At 50.9% G+C, this 19,889-nt stretch overlaps 1 protein-coding gene across 1 annotated transcript; it reads left to right on the top strand.

The window, feature by feature from the left end:
- Window positions 1-4,314: 4,314 nt before the first annotated feature.
- Window positions 4,315-17,158, top strand: ZNF783 (zinc finger protein 783; the record flags this gene model as incomplete). Its single annotated transcript, XM_082662212.1, has 6 exons — window positions 4,315-4,403; window positions 7,081-7,482; window positions 7,561-7,687; window positions 7,851-7,979; window positions 13,260-13,388; window positions 16,320-17,158. Exons 1-6 carry the CDS (start codon window positions 4,380-4,382, stop codon window positions 17,156-17,158), a joined length of 1,650 nt encoding a protein of 549 aa, XP_082518338.1. The 5' UTR covers window positions 4,315-4,379.
- Between the last annotated feature and the right edge of the window lie 2,731 nt (window positions 17,159-19,889).

Here is a 19,889-nt window from a genome sequence, read left to right as displayed (position 1 = left end):
GGACGCGCAGGCTCAGCGGCCATGGCTCACGGGCCCAGCCGCTCCGCGGCACGTGGGATCTTCCCAGACCGGGGCACGAACCCGTGTCCCCTGCATCGGCAGGCGGACTCTCAACCACTGCGCCACCAGGGAAGCCCAAAGAGCAAGCTTTTAAGTGTAGATTCAAGACTTGGACAACCTAACCTGCTCTGGGTTTGTTCGCTTCTCACACTAAATTCTCTCTCCTGCTGCCACAGTGGGATTCCCGTCACTTAGTCAATAAGCCGTACTTTCCCACGACTGAATTCAGCTCAGGCTTTCCCTCTCCGGGGAATGCCCTTCTCTGTGAACCAAGTACTATTTATTTTTCACTACTCAGTTTGTAGGCCCCCTTTTGTGGAAGCTTCCCTTGTTCATTTCTTTTATTCAACAAATATATGTTGAGCACCTATTATTTAGGTACTGTTTTAAATACTTGGGGTATGTCAGTGTACAGAAAAACAGTCTTTGCCCTAGCTGAGTTTACATTCGATCAAAATACATTTCCTTTAAAAAAAATTATTTTTAATTGAAGTATAGTTGATGTACAACATGTAAGTTACAGGTGTCCAGTATAGTGATTCACAGTTTTTAAAGGTTATACTCCATTTATAGTTATAAAATACTGGCTATATTCCCTGTGCTGTACAGTATATCCTTGTAGCTTATTTTATGCCTAATAGTTTGTACCTCTCAATCCCCTACCCCTGTGCTGTCCCTGCCCCCTTCCCTGTCCCCATTGGTAACCACTAATTTGTTCTCTATATCTGTGAGTCTATTTCTTTTTTGTTATATTCACTGGTTTGTTGTATTTTTAGGTTCCACATATAAGTGATATCATACAGTATTTGTCTTTCTCTGTCTGACTTATTTCACTTGCATAATACTCTCCACGTCCATCCATGTTGTTGCAAATGGCAAAATTCCATTCTTTTTTATGACCGAGTAGTATTCCATTGTATATATGTACCACATCTTTATCCATTCATCTGTTGATGGACGCTTAGGTTGCTTCCATATCTTGACAATTGTAAATAATACTGCTGTGAACAGTGGGGTGGAAATCTGTTCCCTTCTTGTACTGTACCTTTGCATACCTTAGATGTTGTTCACCCCTGAATATCTGAGTAGCCTCCATGTGCAGAGTCTACAGAGGGAGGGATAAAAGGTTAAATCAGATTTTGTTCTTGGGCTCACAGGCTGTCAAGGGACTTTAATAGAAGATAGAAAATGAAGCTAAAATTCTGTAAGAGAACAATTACATTCAAGTTGCAGGACATTGGGAAAGGCTTTATGAGAGATGACATTTGAGCTGGACCTTTAAGGATGAGATGACGGACATTCTAAAAAGGAGAGACATGACCAAACTAGACCTTATGGGGCATGTACCAATAAACACCAATTCATTCGACTTGTCTGGAGGGTGGGGTGGGAGGAGGGGAGTAGGGGGACGTGGTTGGAAAGAGAGGTTGGGGTCAGACTAAGGAGTTTGGATTGTATTGAGTTAGTAATGGGGAGCTGAGAGTTTTGAGCAAAAGGGTGACCTGAATCTAACTGCGATTTGGGACTATTAACCTAAGAAGAGGTACAGCATGCTTTTGTTGTTGCCGGGGTGGGGGATATGTTAGAAGGTTTTTGAGTGAGAACAGCGAGAGCCAGTGAGGATCTGACTGGGTGCCGCTTCAGCGCGAAGAGAGTGATGGACAAGATCACCGAGGTGGAGTCAACAGGAGGCGATGCTCTTTGAAGGCAGGGACCAGGTCTTAATCGTATCCAGATTCCACAGCTCTGAGCAATGGGGGCTTCCCACATAGATGGTCACAGCACGTTTACTGAATGAACAGGTATAACAGGAATTCACAGGATAGGGAGCTCAGTGCTGTCTGAACTAGGGAGGGCTTCGTGGAGGAAGGGGGATTTGGTTATACTTCTGGTCTCCCTCTTCTAATACTTCCCCTCCTACCACTTTACAATTCTGGGTGGGTCCACTTTCTAATCTAAAGGTAGGGTGAGGGGGCCACGGGAATTCTCTCTGAGCTGCCCCATCTCCTGGCTGAGGGCACTAGCACATGAGTATCTTGACCACCCCCCAACCCTACGTGACCCTAAGGTGTTGTTTTAGTGGCCCTCACCTGACCAGCCCACCCTCTGCAGCACAGGCCGATGGCCAACTGTCTCAGAGTGGGCTGCACCTGGGTGGAGTCACCCCTGTCCCTGCAGGGTCTGTGCCTCTACTTTGGAAATCCAGTGTTGTCAACTCACCCAGAGGTGTTCAGGCCCTGGAGACCCGATCTAAAAAAGAGCAAATCCACAGGAGACAGATTAATAACGAAGGATGCAAGGAATTTTAATTTATATTACAGCTACACCTGGCCTGACACCCAGGCTGGTCTGCTGTGGAAACCACATTATGGTGTCAAGTTTCTGTATTTTTTGTTCAGTATATTTATAAAGTCAGAGCGTGGGAATGAGAGGCAGCTCTGGGAGCTAATGCACAGGGCAGTGTGATCATTCAACCAGTAGAAGCAGCATTTCATGGCAACTAGTTAGAAATGAAATTCTGGACTCCTACCCACTCCAGCCGCAGGCCTAGAAACTCTGAGACCGGTGCCCAACAGTCTGCATTTTAACAAGCACTCCAGGAGAGCATGATGCACACTGAAGTTTGAATACTGACTTACAGAAACTCTTCTAAAAAACGCAGACCAGCTGTCAAAAATTAGAGCACTCTTCCCTGAACAAAGCTTGTTTAATACTAGCATCTTCCTCTCCAATCCATTTTCCGGACTCTTTCTGTTTGCCTTGGACATTAACTCTTACTTTATGAGATCACAACTTATCAATTTATAAGAAATGTATAATCCTTAATATATTGGTCTTACCCCTGCTGAGAACCGAGGGATGCTCTTCAAGTTTGCAAACTGTCTTAAGGTCAGGTTACTTCAACAAGGATTTCCACAATAAACAATGCCATATATTGATTTGACTTCTTGTTACCTTAAAGTAACACTTCCTAACCTTGCCCCAAATTCTACCGGTGCACCTTACTTGGAGAAGGTATCAATTTACTTATGTTCTTATTATATTGATTGACCACACTTTTGCTTGGATCAAATACATGGGCAAATCATTTTCTCCCTCCCTCCCAAGAGAAAAATACTAAGAAAAGAAACAAAAACAAAGCATACACACAAAGAAACAAAACTGCAGAGTAATTTCTAGTGGGAAGAATTTCCGGGCTTGTTGGACAAAGAGTGAGGTGATTGGGAAATGCAGAAAAGAGAGAAAATAAAAGTTAAATGGCATGCAGCATATTTTACTTTATATTCAGAGATTAACAGGTTTTCCAGAGCAAGGCTCGGTGGGTTGCAGATGAGGAAAATAGGTCCTAGATTGAGTCGTTTATTCAAGATGCCTCAGGGCCTGAACTAGTGATGGATTTACTCTTGCTGCAGAGGATCCCCAGCTGGTGGCTGATGCGCAAGTGAAGACTGGGCGTGGCAAAGAGGGCTTCAGGGCACTCTGCGGAGGATGCTCGAGTCGCGTGTCTGCTGGGAAGGTGGGCCCCAGGGAAGGACGAGGAGACCCAGGGTCCCCAAAGGGAGGTTTGGGGAGGGAGGTGGGGCTTTTTTTTTTTTTTAAGGAAATAAAATTTTCCTGAGGTCTTTCTATTTGTTCTGGAAAACTAATAAAGTTTAAAAACCCTTATTGATCCCTCCCACCCCCCTGGCTTTTCCCGGGCAAAATGTATAGTCACTTTGGGTCCATTAGAGGTGTTCAAACGGCAAATCAAGTGCATACACTTGAGATTACCCGGCAATGACGGACCTTCCCCCAAAGCTTCGAAGTTTCCTGCGCGTTTCCTTTATTAGCTCCCTGACTGGATTGCCCCAGCACCCCGGAGCGGGGTTAGGGTCCCACCGTGCCGGCCCTGCGCGTGGCCCGCGCCGCTCGGCCCAGGCCCGAGGGTCGCCTCCGCCCGAAGGGAGCCCGTCTGGAGGGCTCCGCGGCGCGTGAGGCCCGGCGTCGACTACCGCGGCCCAGGAGGGGGCGGGCACCCCGCTCCCCCCGGGAGACCCCCGCGGCCGCCGGGGCGGGTGGGCGCAGAAGGCCGCGGGCCGCGGGCGTGCGGTCCTTCGGGCTGCAGGGGGCGCTGTGCGCGCCCTCGGGCAGGGCCGCGAGCGCAGCTCTTGTTTAAAGGGCCGGCGGGGCACGTGGCTCGGACGCAGCTCGCGGCCGCCCGGCAGGAGCTCCGAGGCTGGGCGGCTCAGCTCCGCCTCCGCCGCCGCGCCGCGCAGCGCCGCGCCGGGCCCGACAAACCGGGCCTGAGGAGAGCCGCCCAGAGAAGGACGCGGGCAGCCATGGCCGAAGAGGCGCCTGCCCCGGTAAGCGCCCCCGCGCGGACGCCCAGCCCGGCCAGGCCGCCGACTCCACCGCCGCGTGGGCCCGCGCGGGTCTCGGTCGGGCGGCCCGAGAGGCCCGCGCGCCGCCTCCGTCCAGGCCCGCGCTTCGGGCCCTCTCGTGCCGCCTGGCCGCCCTCGTCCGCCTCGTCCGAGCGGCCGGGCGGCCCAAACGCGAGGCCGGGCGCGGCGGGCGGACGGCCCCGACGTCGGGGGACAGGCCGGGCTTTCTAGTTACACTTAAGATGACAAGCCCTCGTCTTTGAACCGAATGGCTGTTTCCCCGCCCCGTCCATTGTCTCACTGGAGGTCCGGCGGCCCCGGAGGCAGGCAGGGGGGCAGGGGCGCCGGCCCCATTCGGTTCTGACGACCGAAGTCTGGGGCTCGGGGCGGGGAGCGGTCTGAAGTCGCCCACCTAGTAGAGGCCAGAGCCTGACGCCCACCAGGGGCTCCGGAGTTACACCCCCATTAAGGTGCCCAAGTGTTCTTCTGACACCTAAGAGGTGTTGAGTGCTGTTTACTGACGGGATTGTAGGTGTGGTGCTTTTGTTGTTGTTTTTCGTGTTTTTGTTTTTGTTTTTAAGATTAGTTTAGCAGACGTTACAATGTTGGCTGATAATGTGCAGTGTGTCCAATTCGGAGAAAATAATCTGTCCTTTTTTGACATACTCGAAAAACATTTGTAAAGAGCTCAATAAACGGTATCTACTATTATTAATACATCTTAATAAAATGTTTGAAGCTGTGATCTTTCTGGATGCTGATTATTGTGGATGATTTTTAAGGAGGAACTTTTCTCTCCTCTTTAACTAGTGAGTTTGGTGTGTGCTTTTTTAAGGGTCCTCTGAGTGCGAGGCAGAAGAGGATGGGAGTTCTTGGCGTTTATGGCCCCCAGGAAGGCCCTTCTGTAGGGGGACAAGTGACCTTTTCAGCTCCCACTTAGCCCAGGGCCACTTTCTCAGTACTCTTTCTGACCATTCTTATCCTCTTTCCGCCCCTTTTCCTCTGCTGTCTTGTGTAGCACATGAGATCCCAAGAAACTCCTCAAACAGGACAGATTTGCCCTCAACTTTCGATAGCCCATGGTATCACACTGTTATTTAATTTATTATGACTATTTTTGTACAAAACTTTTCTCCAGGAGAAGGAAGAACCACATATTTTTTTCTGCATCCCCATTGCTCGTTTACTATGACAGATGTTCAGTAATTGTTATTGGATGAATGTGTTGTTTAATTGTTTAGTTAGTCGCTCATTCAGTAGGTATTTATTGAGCGTCTTCTATGAATGAGGCAGTCTTTTAGAAACTTACGTCGTCATGGAGCTTATGTTCTCATGGGCGAAGCAAACCATAACACAGGCATACACATGGCACGATCATAGATTATTAGTGCTGTGAAGGAAGGGACTAGCAGGGGGCCTATGTTAGATGTGTCTATCTGCGAAGGTCTCTTTGAGGCAGTGTTTAAGCTGGAGCCTTATACGAGAGGGAGCCAGGCGTACCGAGAGGTGTGGGAAGAGCTAACAGAAAGGTGGAAGAGAGAGCTGGGTGCATCATAGGAATCCAAGGAGACCAGGGTAGCTGGAGTGTAGTTGATAGCCAGGAGGATATAAGCTCAGGGAGGTAGGCTGGGATACGATACGAAGTTTAGGTTTTATTCTGGGTACACGGGAAGCTGTTGATCGGGGACTAAAATGATCTAGTCTGTGTATTTAAAAGATTACTGATCACCCTGTGGAAAGTGTATTGTGGGGGAAGAAGGGCGAACTGGGGAAACCAGCTGGGCAGGATTGCAGTGGTTTGGGGGAAAGATGATTGGGATTTTGACTAGTCACGGCAGAGAAGTAGAAAAGAGGATGGATTTGAGATAGTTTCAGAAGTTACACGGATAGGACTTGATGGTGATTTGACCATGAGGATGAGTGCAGTGAAGGGATGAAGTGTCAATTCACCTTTCCAACAAAGCTTTCAGCGAGATGAACTGGGACTGAGACTTTGTCATCAGGCACCAAGGTAAGCTGAGGCACTGCAGGAGCTCTTTTCCGAGATGCTGAAGGACATTGTAATGAAAGAGGTGGAGGACAAAGGCCATATGAACTGCTGCATCCCTGAGCCAGAGCCACCATCGTCATCATCCCCCTCGTGATCAACAACACAGGGCTCACATTTATTGAGTATTTGCCATGTGCTATTTACAAAGATTGTACCATCAATTCTCACAATCCTATCATGTAGGCACTGTTATTACCCCCATTTTATAGATGTGGGATTGAAGTTGAAGTGCTTAACAAACCTTGCCAAAGTCAGCCAGCTCGTGAGCAGTGGAGCTGCCAGCTGCACTCTGGTTGTTTGACTGCAGAGCTTCTGAGTTTCGGAGGAGGAGACTGAGACCCGGAAAGGAAGTCACCTGTGTGAGGCCACAGATGCTTTCCTGCTTTGGCCATGCCTTTCCTCCTGTTCCCACTTGCTAACACCCTGGTCCAGCCAGTGTTTCCTGTCCTAGAGGCTGGATGTCCCCCCTCCCCATCCCTGGCTGCCTGACTGGTCCTCAGGATCCCAGATGGGGCTTCACCTGGGCAGGTGCCATTCTGAGGTTTCTTTTAGAGATGGACATTTTGACTGGATAATTCTGATAACATCTCTCTTTTCTCTTGTGGACAGGCTCCAGAGAGGGACAGGCAAATAGGGGATGAAAGGCCTTTGACGCCTTCTCCATCACCCCAGCTGGCTGCTGAGAAGAGCTCATACCTCTACTCCACGGAGATCACGCTGTGGACGGTGGTGGCCGCCATCCAGGCGTTGGAGAAGAAGGTGGATTCCTGCCTGGCCCGCCTGATGACTCTGGAGGGGCGGACAGGGAAGGCTGAGAAGAAGCTGGCCGACTGCGAGAAGACGGCCGTGGAGTTGGGGAACCAGCTGGAGGGCAAGTGGGCAGTGCTGGGGACCCTGCTGCAGGAGTACGGGCTGCTGCAGAGGCGGCTGGAGAATGTGGAGAACCTGCTGAGGAACAGGAACTTCTGGATCCTGCGGCTGCCCCCGGGCAGCAAGGGCGAGGCCCCCAAGGTAAGCCCTGGGCGCCGGGGGTGGGACAGCCCGTGCCCGTCAGCGTGCGGGTGAGCGTGCGTGACACTGTGGTTCCAGGTGCCCGTGACCTTTGATGATGTGGCCGTGTATTTCTCTGAGCCAGAGTGGGGCAAACTGGATGAGTGGCAGAAGGAGCTGTACAAGCACGTGATGCGGGGCAACTACGAGACGCTGGTCTCCCTGGGTAAGGCTGTGTAGGTGGCACCCTGGGCCTCGGTGCACAGATGGGCCTCCTGTGGTCTGGGTCTTGGCTTTGGCTTCTGTTCCTCTGGGGGTCTCTGCATCTCTGTGGGCAACTGCATGGTGGGTGTGCAGTCCTGACCCAGCTGCCTCTGTTCTGTGTGCAGATTATGCCATCTCCAAACCGGATATCCTCACCCGGATGGAGAGGGGAGAGGAGCCTTGCCCTGAAGGCCCGAGGGGCCGGGAGGAGGGGAGTGACAGAGAGGAAGCATGCCCAAGGAGGCTGGGCGCTGGTGAGTGGGGGCAAGATGGAGGCGTGGCTGGGGACAGTCCATTCATGTCCCTAGCCTCCTGCGCTTCCGAGCCGTGAGGCCAGGACGGAGCGCAGGCCCTTAACCCAGGGTGGGCCGCGCCCTAGCCCCCTTCACTCGTTTCACCTACCTCCACCCCTCACCTCTGACAACCGCCAATCTGTTCTCTGTATCTATGACCTCATTTTTGTGTCTTTGTTTTTAATAGATTCCACATATGAGTGAGATCATACAATGCTTGTCTTTCTCTTATTTCACGTAGCATAATGTCGTCAAGGTTGTCGCCAATGACAAGATTTCATTCTTTTTTGTGGCTGAATAATATTCCATTGTATGTATATGTGACATTTTCTTTATGCATTCATTGATCAGTGGACACTTCAGTTGTTTCCATATCTTGGCTATTGTATATAAATAGTGCTGCCGTGAGCATCAGGGTGCAGATATCTTTTTGAGTTAGTGTTTCTGTTTTCTTTGAAAGAATACCTGGAAGTGGGATTGCTGGATCATATTGTAGTTCTATTTTTAGTTTTTTGAGGAACCCCTATAGTGTTTTCCATAGTGGCTGCACCACTTTACATTCCCACCGACAGGGTACAAGAGTTCCCTTTTCTCCACATCCTTGTCATTTCTTGTCTTTTTGATAATAGCCATTCTAACAGATGTGAGGTGGTATCTCATTGTGGTTTTGATTTGCATTTCCCTGATGGTTAGTGATGTTGAGCATCTTTTCATGTGCCAGTTGCCCATCTGTATGTCTTCTTTGGAAGAATGTCCATTCAGATCTTCTGTCCATTTTGTAATTGGATTTTTGTTGCTGTTGAGTTGTGTGTGTTCTTTATATATTTTAGAAGTTAACCCCTTATCAAGATGTATGACTTGCAAATATTTTCTCGCATTCAGTAGGTTGCATTTTCACTTTGTTGATGGTTTCCTTTGCTGTGCAGAAGCTTTTTAGTTTGATGTATTCTCTTTTGTTTATATTTGCTTTTGGTGTCAAATCCAAAAAGTCGTTGCCAAGACTGATGTCAAAGAGCTTACCGCCTGTGTTTTCTACTAGGAGCCTATGGCTTCAGGTCTTACCCAATTGCCCTTCTTTTTCTGATTGTGAGCCTTATCCTTCTGTTATAAAGTTCCCCGTCAACTTTTCACCTAATGATTTTATTAGCCATTGAAAATTGTTGCCTGGATTCATTATTTTATTAGGGGTTGCAAAATGGTGAAATTTGGTCATTACTTTTGTACCTAATAGCTGAAATTCTTTTTTTTTTTTTTTTTTTTTTGGTACGCGGGCCTCTCACTGTTGTGGCCTCTCCCGTTGCGGAGCACAGGCTCCGGACGCACAGGCTCAGCGGCCATGGCTTACGGACCCAGCCGCTCCGCGGCATGTGGGATCTTCCTGGACTGGGGCACGAACCCGCGTCCCCTGCATCGGCAGGTGGACTCTCAACCACCGCGCCACCAGGGAAGCCCTGAAATTCTTTTATAAAGAATAATTTCCCTAACTAACTCTTTTAGTTACCTTGAAATATAGTCTGTACAGAAAAGGCAGGATAGGTGCTTAATTCTTTCCCTTCATCAGTTTTTAGAATGAAGAGTTGCTTCCTTAGACGCCTCCAAAGGTGACCAATACTTGGGCTTTTCTTTCTTTTTTTTTTTTATTATTATTATGACTTCATAGATTGTTGAGTATTTTATACATGCAGTCCTTTGCAGCCATTATTTTCATGCTTAAGTTGTCCCATTTTTAGCTCTTGGGAGCCCCTTCAAGTTGACCTATAGGTCGTTTTGGTGTAACTTTGATGGCGTTCAGACACCGTAAGATGTTCTAGTTTCATCTTGTATGTTTCCTTCCCCAGACCTGGAATAAGAGTTTCTCCAAGAAGTTTTATTTCTTTCAATAAGGAATGGTATTCTGAAACTGCAGTATGAGTTCTAGTAGTTGCTAATTTTTGGCATTACTTCTAGGCCTTCTCAGAAAATATGTATTTTTGAGAAGAAAAAAATCATGAGTTCGTAATGATATTTAGAATTCAAATTTAATGTCCTTTGATTTTATACTTGTATGTCACTTTTACATGGACATCTTAAATTCCTCACTATAGTAGCATAATTACTTATTTGCATTACTTTGTATCATTTTGTATCCAAATCTTAATATTTCATTATCCTATAATATCTTATTTGGAATAATAATAATTTGGAAATAATTTCAAATAATTGAGTCTGTATTACTACTAACAATTACACTTCTAATTGAAATTTGAGATTTCTTTGCAGCTCTTTTTGTCATCTGAATGCATATTTCATTCAGGACTTAATAGACAAAATAATGCCTTTTAAAGTCGCTTGAAATAATTATTTTCTCTATGTGGTTATGCCACCAACTTGATATACAGTTAAGTTTTTTTGTTTCTGCTTAATTTTACTTATTTATTTTTATTTATTTATTTAATTTACTTATTTTTGGCTGCGTTGGGTCTTCGTTGCTGCGTGCGGGCTTTCTCTAGTTGCATCGAGCAGGGACTACTCTTCATCGCGGTGCGCAGGCTTCTCATTGCGGGGGTTTCTCATTACGGTAGCTTCTCTTGTTGCAGAGCACGGGCTCTAGGCACACGGGCTTCAGTAGTTGTGACACACAGGTTTAGTTGCTCTGCAGCATGTGGGATCTTCCCGGACCAGGGCTCGAACCCGTGTCCCCTGCAGGCAGATTCGTAACCACTGTGCTACCAGGGAAGCCCCTGCTTAATTTTAGGTTTTTAGTGATGGCTCTTTTTAATGATGATTTAATTTAACTTTTTGAACATGTAAGACATGGTTGCAAAGTCAAAATGATTTAACAAGATACACTCAGGGAGGTCTCATTTCCACCCTTATCCCCTCCCTCTCCCTATAGATAACCATTTTTATTAACTTCTCGTTTATACTCCAGTGTTTCCTTTTGAAAATATCACTAATACATAGATACCTTTGTATTCCCCCATACTATTTGTCTTTGAAATACCTCATAGCAGTATGTAGAGATCTTCCTAATTTTTTGTGTGAATATGGAATGTTCCATGGTGTGATATACCATAGTTTATTTAACCAGTCTTCACTGATGGATTATTTGGGGAATAGCCAGTGTATTGCTGATATAAATAATGCTGTAGGAAATATCTTGTGCATATATCAGTTCATATTTTTGTCAGTGTATCTTTGGGATACAGTCCAGAATCTGGACTGCTGGGTCAAAGATAAATGAATATGCAATTTTTAAAGAATTTATCACCAAATCCCCCTCCATAGGGGTTGTATCATTTACATTCCCGTCAGCATTGTGAAAGAGGGCCTCTTTCCCCACAGCCTTGCCACTAGAGAATGTGGTCAGACTTGTCGGATTTCTGTCTGCATAATAGGTAAGTACTTCAGTGTAGTTAAAAAAATAGATTTATTAGAAATAATTCACTCATTTAAAGTATACAATTCAGTGCTTTCTATCATACTCATAGATAAGTGCAGCCAACACCACAGTCAATTTTATAGCATTTTTGTCACCTCAAAAACAAGCTCTGTGTCTTTCAGCTATCACCCTGACCCCGTTCCCAGCCCCCCAGCCATAAGCAACAACAAATCTGCTTTCTGACTCCGTAGATTTGCCTATTCTGGACATGTCATGTAAATGGAATCACGTAGTATGTTGTCTTTGGTGTCTGTCTTCTTTCACTTAGCATAATGTATTCAAGGTTCATCTATATTGAGCTGTGTATTAGCACTTTATTTTTTTTTCTTATTTTAGTCAAATACATATAACATAAAATTTACCATATTAACTGTTTTTAAGTATACAGTTCAGTGATATTAAATACATTTACCATGCTGTGCCACCATCACCACCATTCATCTCTTTTATTCTTTTACTGAAATTCTGTACCCATCAAACAATAACACTCCCCCCCTTTCTCAGTCCCTGGCAGCCACAGTTCTACTTTCTGTCTCCCTGAATTTGAGTACTCTAAGTACTTCATATAAGTGGAATCGTACACTGTTTGTCTTTTTGTGGCTGGCTTATTTCACTTAGCACAGTATCATCAAGGTTCATCTATGTTGTAGCACATGTCAGAATTTCCTTTATTAAGGCTTTTATTATACTGAGGTAGTTTCCTTGTATTCTTAGTTTTTTGAGTAGTTTTTTCATAAAAGGGTGTTGAATTTTGTCAAATGTTTTTTCTGCATCAGCCGAGATGATCATGTGGGGTTTTTTCCCCCCTTCATTCTCTTAATGTGGTGTATTCCATTGATCCAGTTTCATATGTAGAACCATCCTTGCATTCCAGGAATAAACTCCACTTGGTTATGATATTTGATCCTTTTAATATGCTGCTGAATTCGGTTTGCTAGCATTTTGTTCATATTGGGATATTGGTCTGTAGTTTTCTTGTAGTGTCTGTCTGGCCTTGGTAACAGTGTAGCTTTGTTTGTTTATGGCCATTTTAATTTTTTATTCTGTGAAATATTCATGTCTTTTCCCGTAGGAAGCTTTTTTTTAAAAATAAATTTATTTTATTTATTTATTTTTGGCTGCGTTGGGTCTTCTTTGCTGCACGCGGGCCTTCTCCAGTTGTGGCGAGTGGGGCTACTCTTCGTTGTGGTGTGCAGGCCTCTCACTGCAGTGGCTTCTCTCGTTGCCAAGCACGGGCTGTTGGCATGTGGGCTTTGGAGTGCAGGTTCAGTAGTTGTGGCGCACAGGCCCAGTTGCTCCGCGGCATGTGGGATCCTCCCGGACCAGGGCTCGAATCCTCGAATCCGTGTCCCCTGCATTGGTAGGCGGACTCTCAACCACTGCACCACCAGGGAAGCCCCCTCCCCTAGGAAGCTTTTTAAAAATGCATACTTCCTAGGCCCACCCAGAACTAACTGATAAGAATCTTGGGGGGGCTCCCCAGGAGATCTTTATACACCAGCCTGGTGGAGGACCTGGGATTGGGAACTACCGTTGAAATGTTCTGAGCCAGGAGTCCTTAAAAAGCCAGACCTTTGGTCCGGCTGTGTCATGACCTGTGTGGTACTATCGGATAACTTAACATGCTATATATACCATTTCCTTTTCTCAGATATGGAGGCTTTAGTCTAGACTCTAGTTACTAGACGATCAGTAAATTTCACTGAATTATCATACCCTGTGTTTGACCTGATGCTCCAGGTGACTGCATTTAGCCACTCCCCAGAGGCTCCTGGGAGACCTCTGCGTTGCCCGTAGTGTCACTGATTTGCATTCCCCAGGCCTTCCTCCATACCCAGAGCACACCTCCAGCCCAGTCAGCCCTGCCCAGAAGGAGCCAAAAGAAGGTCAGGCCTCCAAGCACCAGCAAGACTCAGAAACAAGAGTAACCCCACCCGAAACGAGCACCGGTGAGTGAGCGCTGGGCAGCCATGTGAACAGGACCAGACAAGCGGTACTGAGCATAAGTGCTGCAGCTCGAGGCGGGGAGAGGTGGCTGGGCGCTGGGCCAGGCTGGGCAAGGCTGGACAGGTTTCCTGGAAAAGGGGTCCCTGAGACGGGCCTTAGAGGTAGATTTTGCTGGGAACACAGGGTATTTTCAGCGGGAGGAAACAGTCTAAGCAAAGGTATGGGTTACTTAGGTATGTTGGGGGCCAGGTACACTGATCGGGCTGGAGTGAGGGGAAGGGCACAGGAGGGGGACATTGGGTCTCTTCAGGGTTCTTAAGACAATCCCATTAATGGGGCAGTACGTGCCGTATGCCTAGCAGAGTGCCAGCATGTGTGCTCCTCAGTGAGTGTCCTCTTCTGCAGACCGGTGAAGCTCCAGTCACCGCTTCCAGTGTTCTCTGCTTTTGTTTAAAGGGAATTCTTGCCCATCCTGTCACAAAAATGGAGTATATTCAGGGGGCATTTAGCATAGCACTTGGCAGGTAACCCAGAGCCTCGTTTTCTGTCTCCAGACTGCTCTGTGCTGGCTTGGCGTCCCCCTCCTGCCGGCCTGACCGTTCAGTCTCTGGGTTGCTTTCTATCCAGTTACTTCTGTGCATCTTCCCCACTGAATATGGGCCCCTGCAGTTGGAGGTGACACCCCATCCCCGCTCCCTGTGTCCATCCTTCCCAGCCAGTGTGTAAGAGGACTGGGACCTTCTCATTGTCCTTTTGCTCTGTTGCAAACCCGGTGCTGTGCCCTGGGGCCTCCCCAAACCCTCTGTCCTTTTGAGGCCCATCAGGGTGACCCCCAGATGCAGAGGGGCCAGTTGTTAGCACCACGTGCATGGGAATTGGGGGTGTGGCCTTCCCCGGTCTCCGCCCACCTCTGAGCAGAGGCTGCGGGGTGGGGCACCTGCCACCCTTGGGACAGAACCCAGCGCTCCCTCTTCCTGGGCCTCAGGCACTTGAGCGTGTCCTGGACCTGCTAGGGAATGGCTGGGTCTCCCTGTGGGAGCCTGCTGTTGGGAAAGGCCCTCATGGGACTCTCTCTCACAGGACCACTAGCCAGCACTAGCGTTTTGTCCTCGGTTAAACGGGAGGAAGAATCTTCAGATGGGGAGTCACCCACCTCCCCTCCCAGGGACATCCTGCCCGGCATGGGGCCAGGTGAGTGAAGGGAAGAGGCCCCGTGGCCACAGCAGAGCCTCGGAGGAACTCGGGGGCCCTTTGGGAGTGGGTAGGGGTTGCATGATGGACCTGGTAAGGGGTTTCCTCTTGAGGGCTCCCTCCCTCACCCCCCAAGTATTACTTCCCTGGGGCTCTGGGGACCCAGATCACCTATGGTCCTGCTCCTCCCCCGTCGTGGTCTGGTCTGGCTGGAAAGGTGCTGCTTAAAACAAGCTGTGTGCCACCAGGTGTGGCCTCCTCACAGCCACCCTGTGAAGTGGCCCAGCCCACAGCCTCTCGCGTCTTGCAGCTGGAGTCTGGAGGCCTGTGATTTAAATTTAGCTCTTCCTGCTTAGAGTCTGTGTGTTTTCTATAAACCGGGCTTACCTCCTGATAAGCAGGAAGAAAGAAAGCGATTATTGCCTATTTGGGCCCAATAGAAAGGGATCCAGCTGTCCTCCCATTCCATTCTGGTACCTGCTTCGGTGGGAGGCAAGCATGAGATCTGGGCCCGCCTTGGGGTTGTGGTGTGGCTGCAGATGGGCTGCAGATGAAGAGATCTGGGAGCCTTGGCCTTCACAGAGAAGAGGGCCTGAGACCCTCACTAATTTCTAAGCCCAAGACCACCATGGGGGCCTCTTCAGTGCAACAAGGTTTTACCTCAAAGTTTACAGGATTCTTAGACTCTTAACGATTCTGTAGCTGGAGGACTAAATTAAAAACAGTGGGTCATTTCTGACATAGAAATAAAGTTCTGCCCTGAGTTAATTTGTGAGGATTACTGGGTGAGCAGAGAACCCAAGGTCTTGCTGTCGGGTGCTGCCCTGGAGGGTCACCAGTTAAGGGGTCTCTTCCTCAGTGGCCTCCCGGCTTGTGGTTTAAGCTCAGGCTTCAGCAAAAATAGAAATCACTCTTGTCTTGGACCTTGGAAGTTGCCTAATGAGGGCTGTAAGTTTTCATTCTAATAGGCAGCGGGCAGGGTTCTCTTGTCACCGTTGAGCAGACTGTGCAGTCTAGCAGCTGAGGCTGCCGGATCCTGGGGGATGGTTGGCTGGCTCCAGAGGAAACCAGAGGTGACCAGCAGCTGGAGGAGGTGGGAGAATGCCGGGTTCCAGGCAGGGCTCTGCGGCCAGGACCGGCCTCCTCAGCGACAGGGACCCCTGGAGCTGCTGCTGAGACCACCTGTCACTGCCTGAGTCCCACCTCAGAGTCAAGTGTGACCCACACTGAGGCCCAGCCGGGAAGCCCAGGACTCGTGCCCGCTTTCTGTCAGGGCAGGTGGTGGACGCTCGGTGTGGACTTGTTACTTGGCTGCGTAGCTCTGAGGGGGGCTAAGTCACCCACCACCTCCAGGCCCGAAGCCTCTTACCTAGTGTGGGGGCAGTGGTGGCCCGCAGGGCTCATCGTCATTCACAGATCAGAACTAAAGTCGTCAGAACTTTGGGGGTCCCGCATGGTCAGCATGCCGCAGGGCACAGGACGTAGGCCTCCCTTTGTCTGCCTTTCATTTTCCCACCCATCTGCCTCCCCGGTCTGACCCCTGACCCCAGCTTCTGGGTTTGCAGCAGTGTTTCCCTGCTCTGGCCGGGAGCGCTGGGAGGAAGAGGGGCCCGGGGAAGGCTGGGGGGTGGGGGCGGGGCTGGTGTGGCTGGAGCACGCCGGGAGGCCAGGACTGGGTCTGTGGCCCGGGTGGGGGCCGGCGGTGTGCTCCGCTTGAAATCAACGCAGACTCCGTTTGCCAGGTGGTGGCGGTATGGTCATCAAGACGGAAGCACAATCTGAGGACGAGATGATGCCTGAGCAGCTCTACCTGGGGGAGTCCCAGAACCAGCCAGAGTGTAGACTCCCCAAAGGGCCCAGGAGCAGGACCGGGGGTTCTGGCCGGCCTCACTCGGGGGCAGCGCCCAGGGTGCGGGCAGGGGACCCTCTGCCACCGGGGGCACCGGGGAAGGGGGGCGAGCCGCCTCGCGTCCTCCCCCGCCGGCGAGAGCGGGCCTTCCCCTGCCCTGACTGCGGACAGAGCTTCCGCCTGAAGATCAACCTGACCATTCACCAACGGACCCACGCGGAGGAGGAGCAGCGCGCGGAGGCCCGGGGCGGCTCGGCCTCCGGGGCCGGGGGACGTGCCCAGCCCGCGCTGGAGCCGGGGGAGGTGGTGGTGCCCGGCCCCGTCATCCGCTGGCTCCCAGAGGGGCCCGAGGGCCGCCGCTGCTTCGTGGGGCGGAGGCCGGCGGCCGCCAAGGTGTACCACTGCAGCGAGTGCCTGCGCTTCTTCCAGCAGCGGAAGAGCCTGCTGCTCCACCAGCGCCTGCACACCGGCGACAGCCAGGGCTGGCCCGCCTGCCCCTACTGCGGCAAGGCCTTCCGCCGGCCCTCGGACCTCTTCCGGCACCAGCGCATCCACACGGGCGAGCGGCCCTACCCGTGCCCCGAGTGCGGCCGCGCCTTCAACCGCAACCACCACCTGGCGGTCCACATGCAGACGCACGCGCGCGGCCAGGGCGGCCCGCACGTTCCGGCTCCCCCCGCCCGCCTGGGCAGCCCGCCGCTGGCACGGCCCAGCCCCTCCGAGGAGGGCTGACCGGGCAGGAGCCTGCGGGGCACCCCCTGCTCCAGGACCACCTCAACACCGGCGGAGCCCTTCCACTTGTGCCTGATGCTGGTTCCTCCTTCTGCGATGGCTTTGGAGAGATCTTTTTACATGGGAAGCAGTGGCCTTTTTGATGACAGAGTGTATGCGTGTCAGATGCCTCAGTTTCCTAAGTTTGTCACTCTGCTGCTTTTTCTACATTCCTGACTTACACAGGGGCCACTAAGGCTTAGGGGATGCCAAGCTTTGGTGGGGGCCTTTGACGGGTACTGTGGACAGGCAACAGGACCAGAGGCCATGGCCTTTCTAGTAGGGGGTGTTCGAGACACGGAGAGCCTGGGGTTTGATTTTATACACAGAGGTCTTGGCCTTCTGTCAACACGAGAAACAGCAGAGTGGACAGACAGCCTGAAGAATAGGCACTGGAAATTTGAGTTTTCTACTGTTATTTTGAAACTTTTTTTAATGGAGATTTTCTAAGTGCTTCTGTAAGTATTGTGTGTGGTTGTAAAGGGGACCGAGAACTCCTGAGGGGCAGGGATTATTCTGCCACCTCCTTGTGTGTGGGGATGGCAGAGGGACTGTCCAGACCAGCCTGGGAATGCCTGCTGATGGGGGTGCCTTGGCTGCTGCCCTGGAAACCAGGTGTCTTCCCAGGTGTGTGTTCGTTGGTCTAGACTGATTCCCAGTATTCCTGGTGCTTTCCCCAGTGGGTGTTCACATTCATGATTGACTTTGGTAATCAGCTGAGAGCGGGGAACTGCAGCCTGGAGTGGATGACATTTCCCCCAAGGTCTCAGTGTTCACGGGTGTGCACGCTCCATGGACTGGACCCCACCTGACACCTGGGGGGTGGGGGAGGTCAGGTGCAGAGCGGGCCCAGGAAGTTCCTCCCGAGAGGAAGATCCTGGTCTGAGGGAGGCTGGTCAGCCCACGTGGACTGTGGGGTTGCCAGGCCTGATGTGTCACGTTAAAGGAGGGGGTTGTCTTCTAGAACTTGGGGCTCATGGCAGAGTTAGGCCAGGAGATCTAGGTGAATCTTTTAACCACCTCCATCCTCGTGTTACTTGTCTGTCGAAGGTGGTAATGACCCCAGTGCATCCTACCTCACCTTAGAGTTGTCAGGGTCATAATAGATTTAGAGGCAGCGGGACAAATAGGAAGCCTGATTTCGACCTTCCTTTCAGGTTCAGGGCCCCCTTTCTCTTTCATGTTGATCTTCCAGCCCTCTTCCCAGTCAGAATCACTCAAGAAGGACCTTTATTTTCTGGAGTGAGTGGAAGGTCCCACGGGTGCAAAGTGAGGTAAGACTTTCCCTTTGGGCTATATCCGCCTGGAGCCTTTTGTACCTCAGTGGAACAAATTCTCACCAAAGCAGTGAGGTTCAAACTGTGGAGGTTCGGGCTCTAGTGTCGCGCCTCATGGAGAAGTCTCGGTGGCACCTAGCTTCTTGTGCCTCTTCAGTCACACCACTTCGGGCGCTCCCTATAAACCAGCCCTTGGTCTGGGTGACTTTGAAGCTGGAGTGATGGGTCCTCAGCTCTTCTGATTGTTGTCTTATTTATCTGGCACTATGTGAAGTGTCCAGTGTTCAGGCCTGCTTCCAGGTGCCTGGGTCCCTGGCTGTGCCACTTCCTCTTGCCCCCCTCTGACCCTCATACCTCTCCTAAAGTCCTGAACAGGGTTGGGGGCAGATGGAAACATTGCTGTCATCTCTGGGGCGAGAGTATACGCGTCAGTGACTGCTCAGCCAAGCTCCTCTGGGCTTGGGAGAGGCGCCCCCCTCCCCTGCCATAGATCCTGCTTGTCTGCTCTGGTATCCCCCAGCTCTTGCCAGGGCCCCGCAGTCAGGGCTGGGCTGTCAGCAAGTGCTCAGACAGGATGTGGTGCTAGTGAAGCTGCTGAGAGCTTAGCCCTCAGCTGCAAGAGCTAGTCTCAGGTGTTTCCTTGGAAGGCCTCAGGGCTCAGAGTTTCCAGGCTTTTCTAATGCTTAATGCCCTGTGTAAATACGCAAACTCTTAACAGAAGCAGTAATCACTGTGCAGTGGTGCTCCTCTTCTTCCAAAGCATTCAATGTGCCGGGCTCCCGGCTAGGCCCTGTGAGTTTGCCAGGCACTCACTAGGTGTTCAAAGGACATTCTTTGCACTGAAATGAGTCAGCGGAGGCTGGTCTGACCCCAGTCTCACTCCCAGCTCTGGGTCTCGGGTTCCTCATTTGTAAAGCAAAGTTGGGGTTCTGGTGTTAAAAGGCCCGTTAAGAACTGTGACGGTGGTGAAACCTTGGCCCCATCAGTGCTCAATAAATATGTTGGACTCTGTACGTGCACGTGACCTGGTTCCTGCTCTCTGGGAGTCTGCGGCGGTGCGGAAAGTCCCCGCCCGCCACGCGGGTGGGCTGCTCGGCCGAGCTCGGGTCCGCATTCACGCTTGAGAGCGGCCCTCGCGCCGGGCTCTCCCATGGAGCTGGCGCCCAACCCTGCCCCGCGCCCACAGAGCCTTGGCGCACGCCGCGGGGGCGGGGCCTCTGGGCCGGCCAATGTGGGGCAGGCTCCGGGCTGCCGGGGTCGCCCGCGCAAGGGGCGGGGGCGGAGCTTCCCGGTCTGGCCAATGGGGAGCCGCCTCCGGGAGGCGGGGTGGGGCCCAGCTCGTAGCCCGGGGCAGCGCTGCTGCTCGTCCGGGTCCTTTCTTTCCCGCGCGTCCGGAGCAGCCCGGCCCGACGGCC

This window comes from Grampus griseus, assembly GCF_964374135.1.
Source record: "Grampus griseus genome assembly, chromosome: 9".
NCBI lineage: Eukaryota > Metazoa > Chordata > Mammalia > Artiodactyla > Delphinidae > Grampus > Grampus griseus.
Note: the sequence above shows the minus strand (reverse complement) of the source record. Positions and strands in the feature narration are given on the sequence as shown.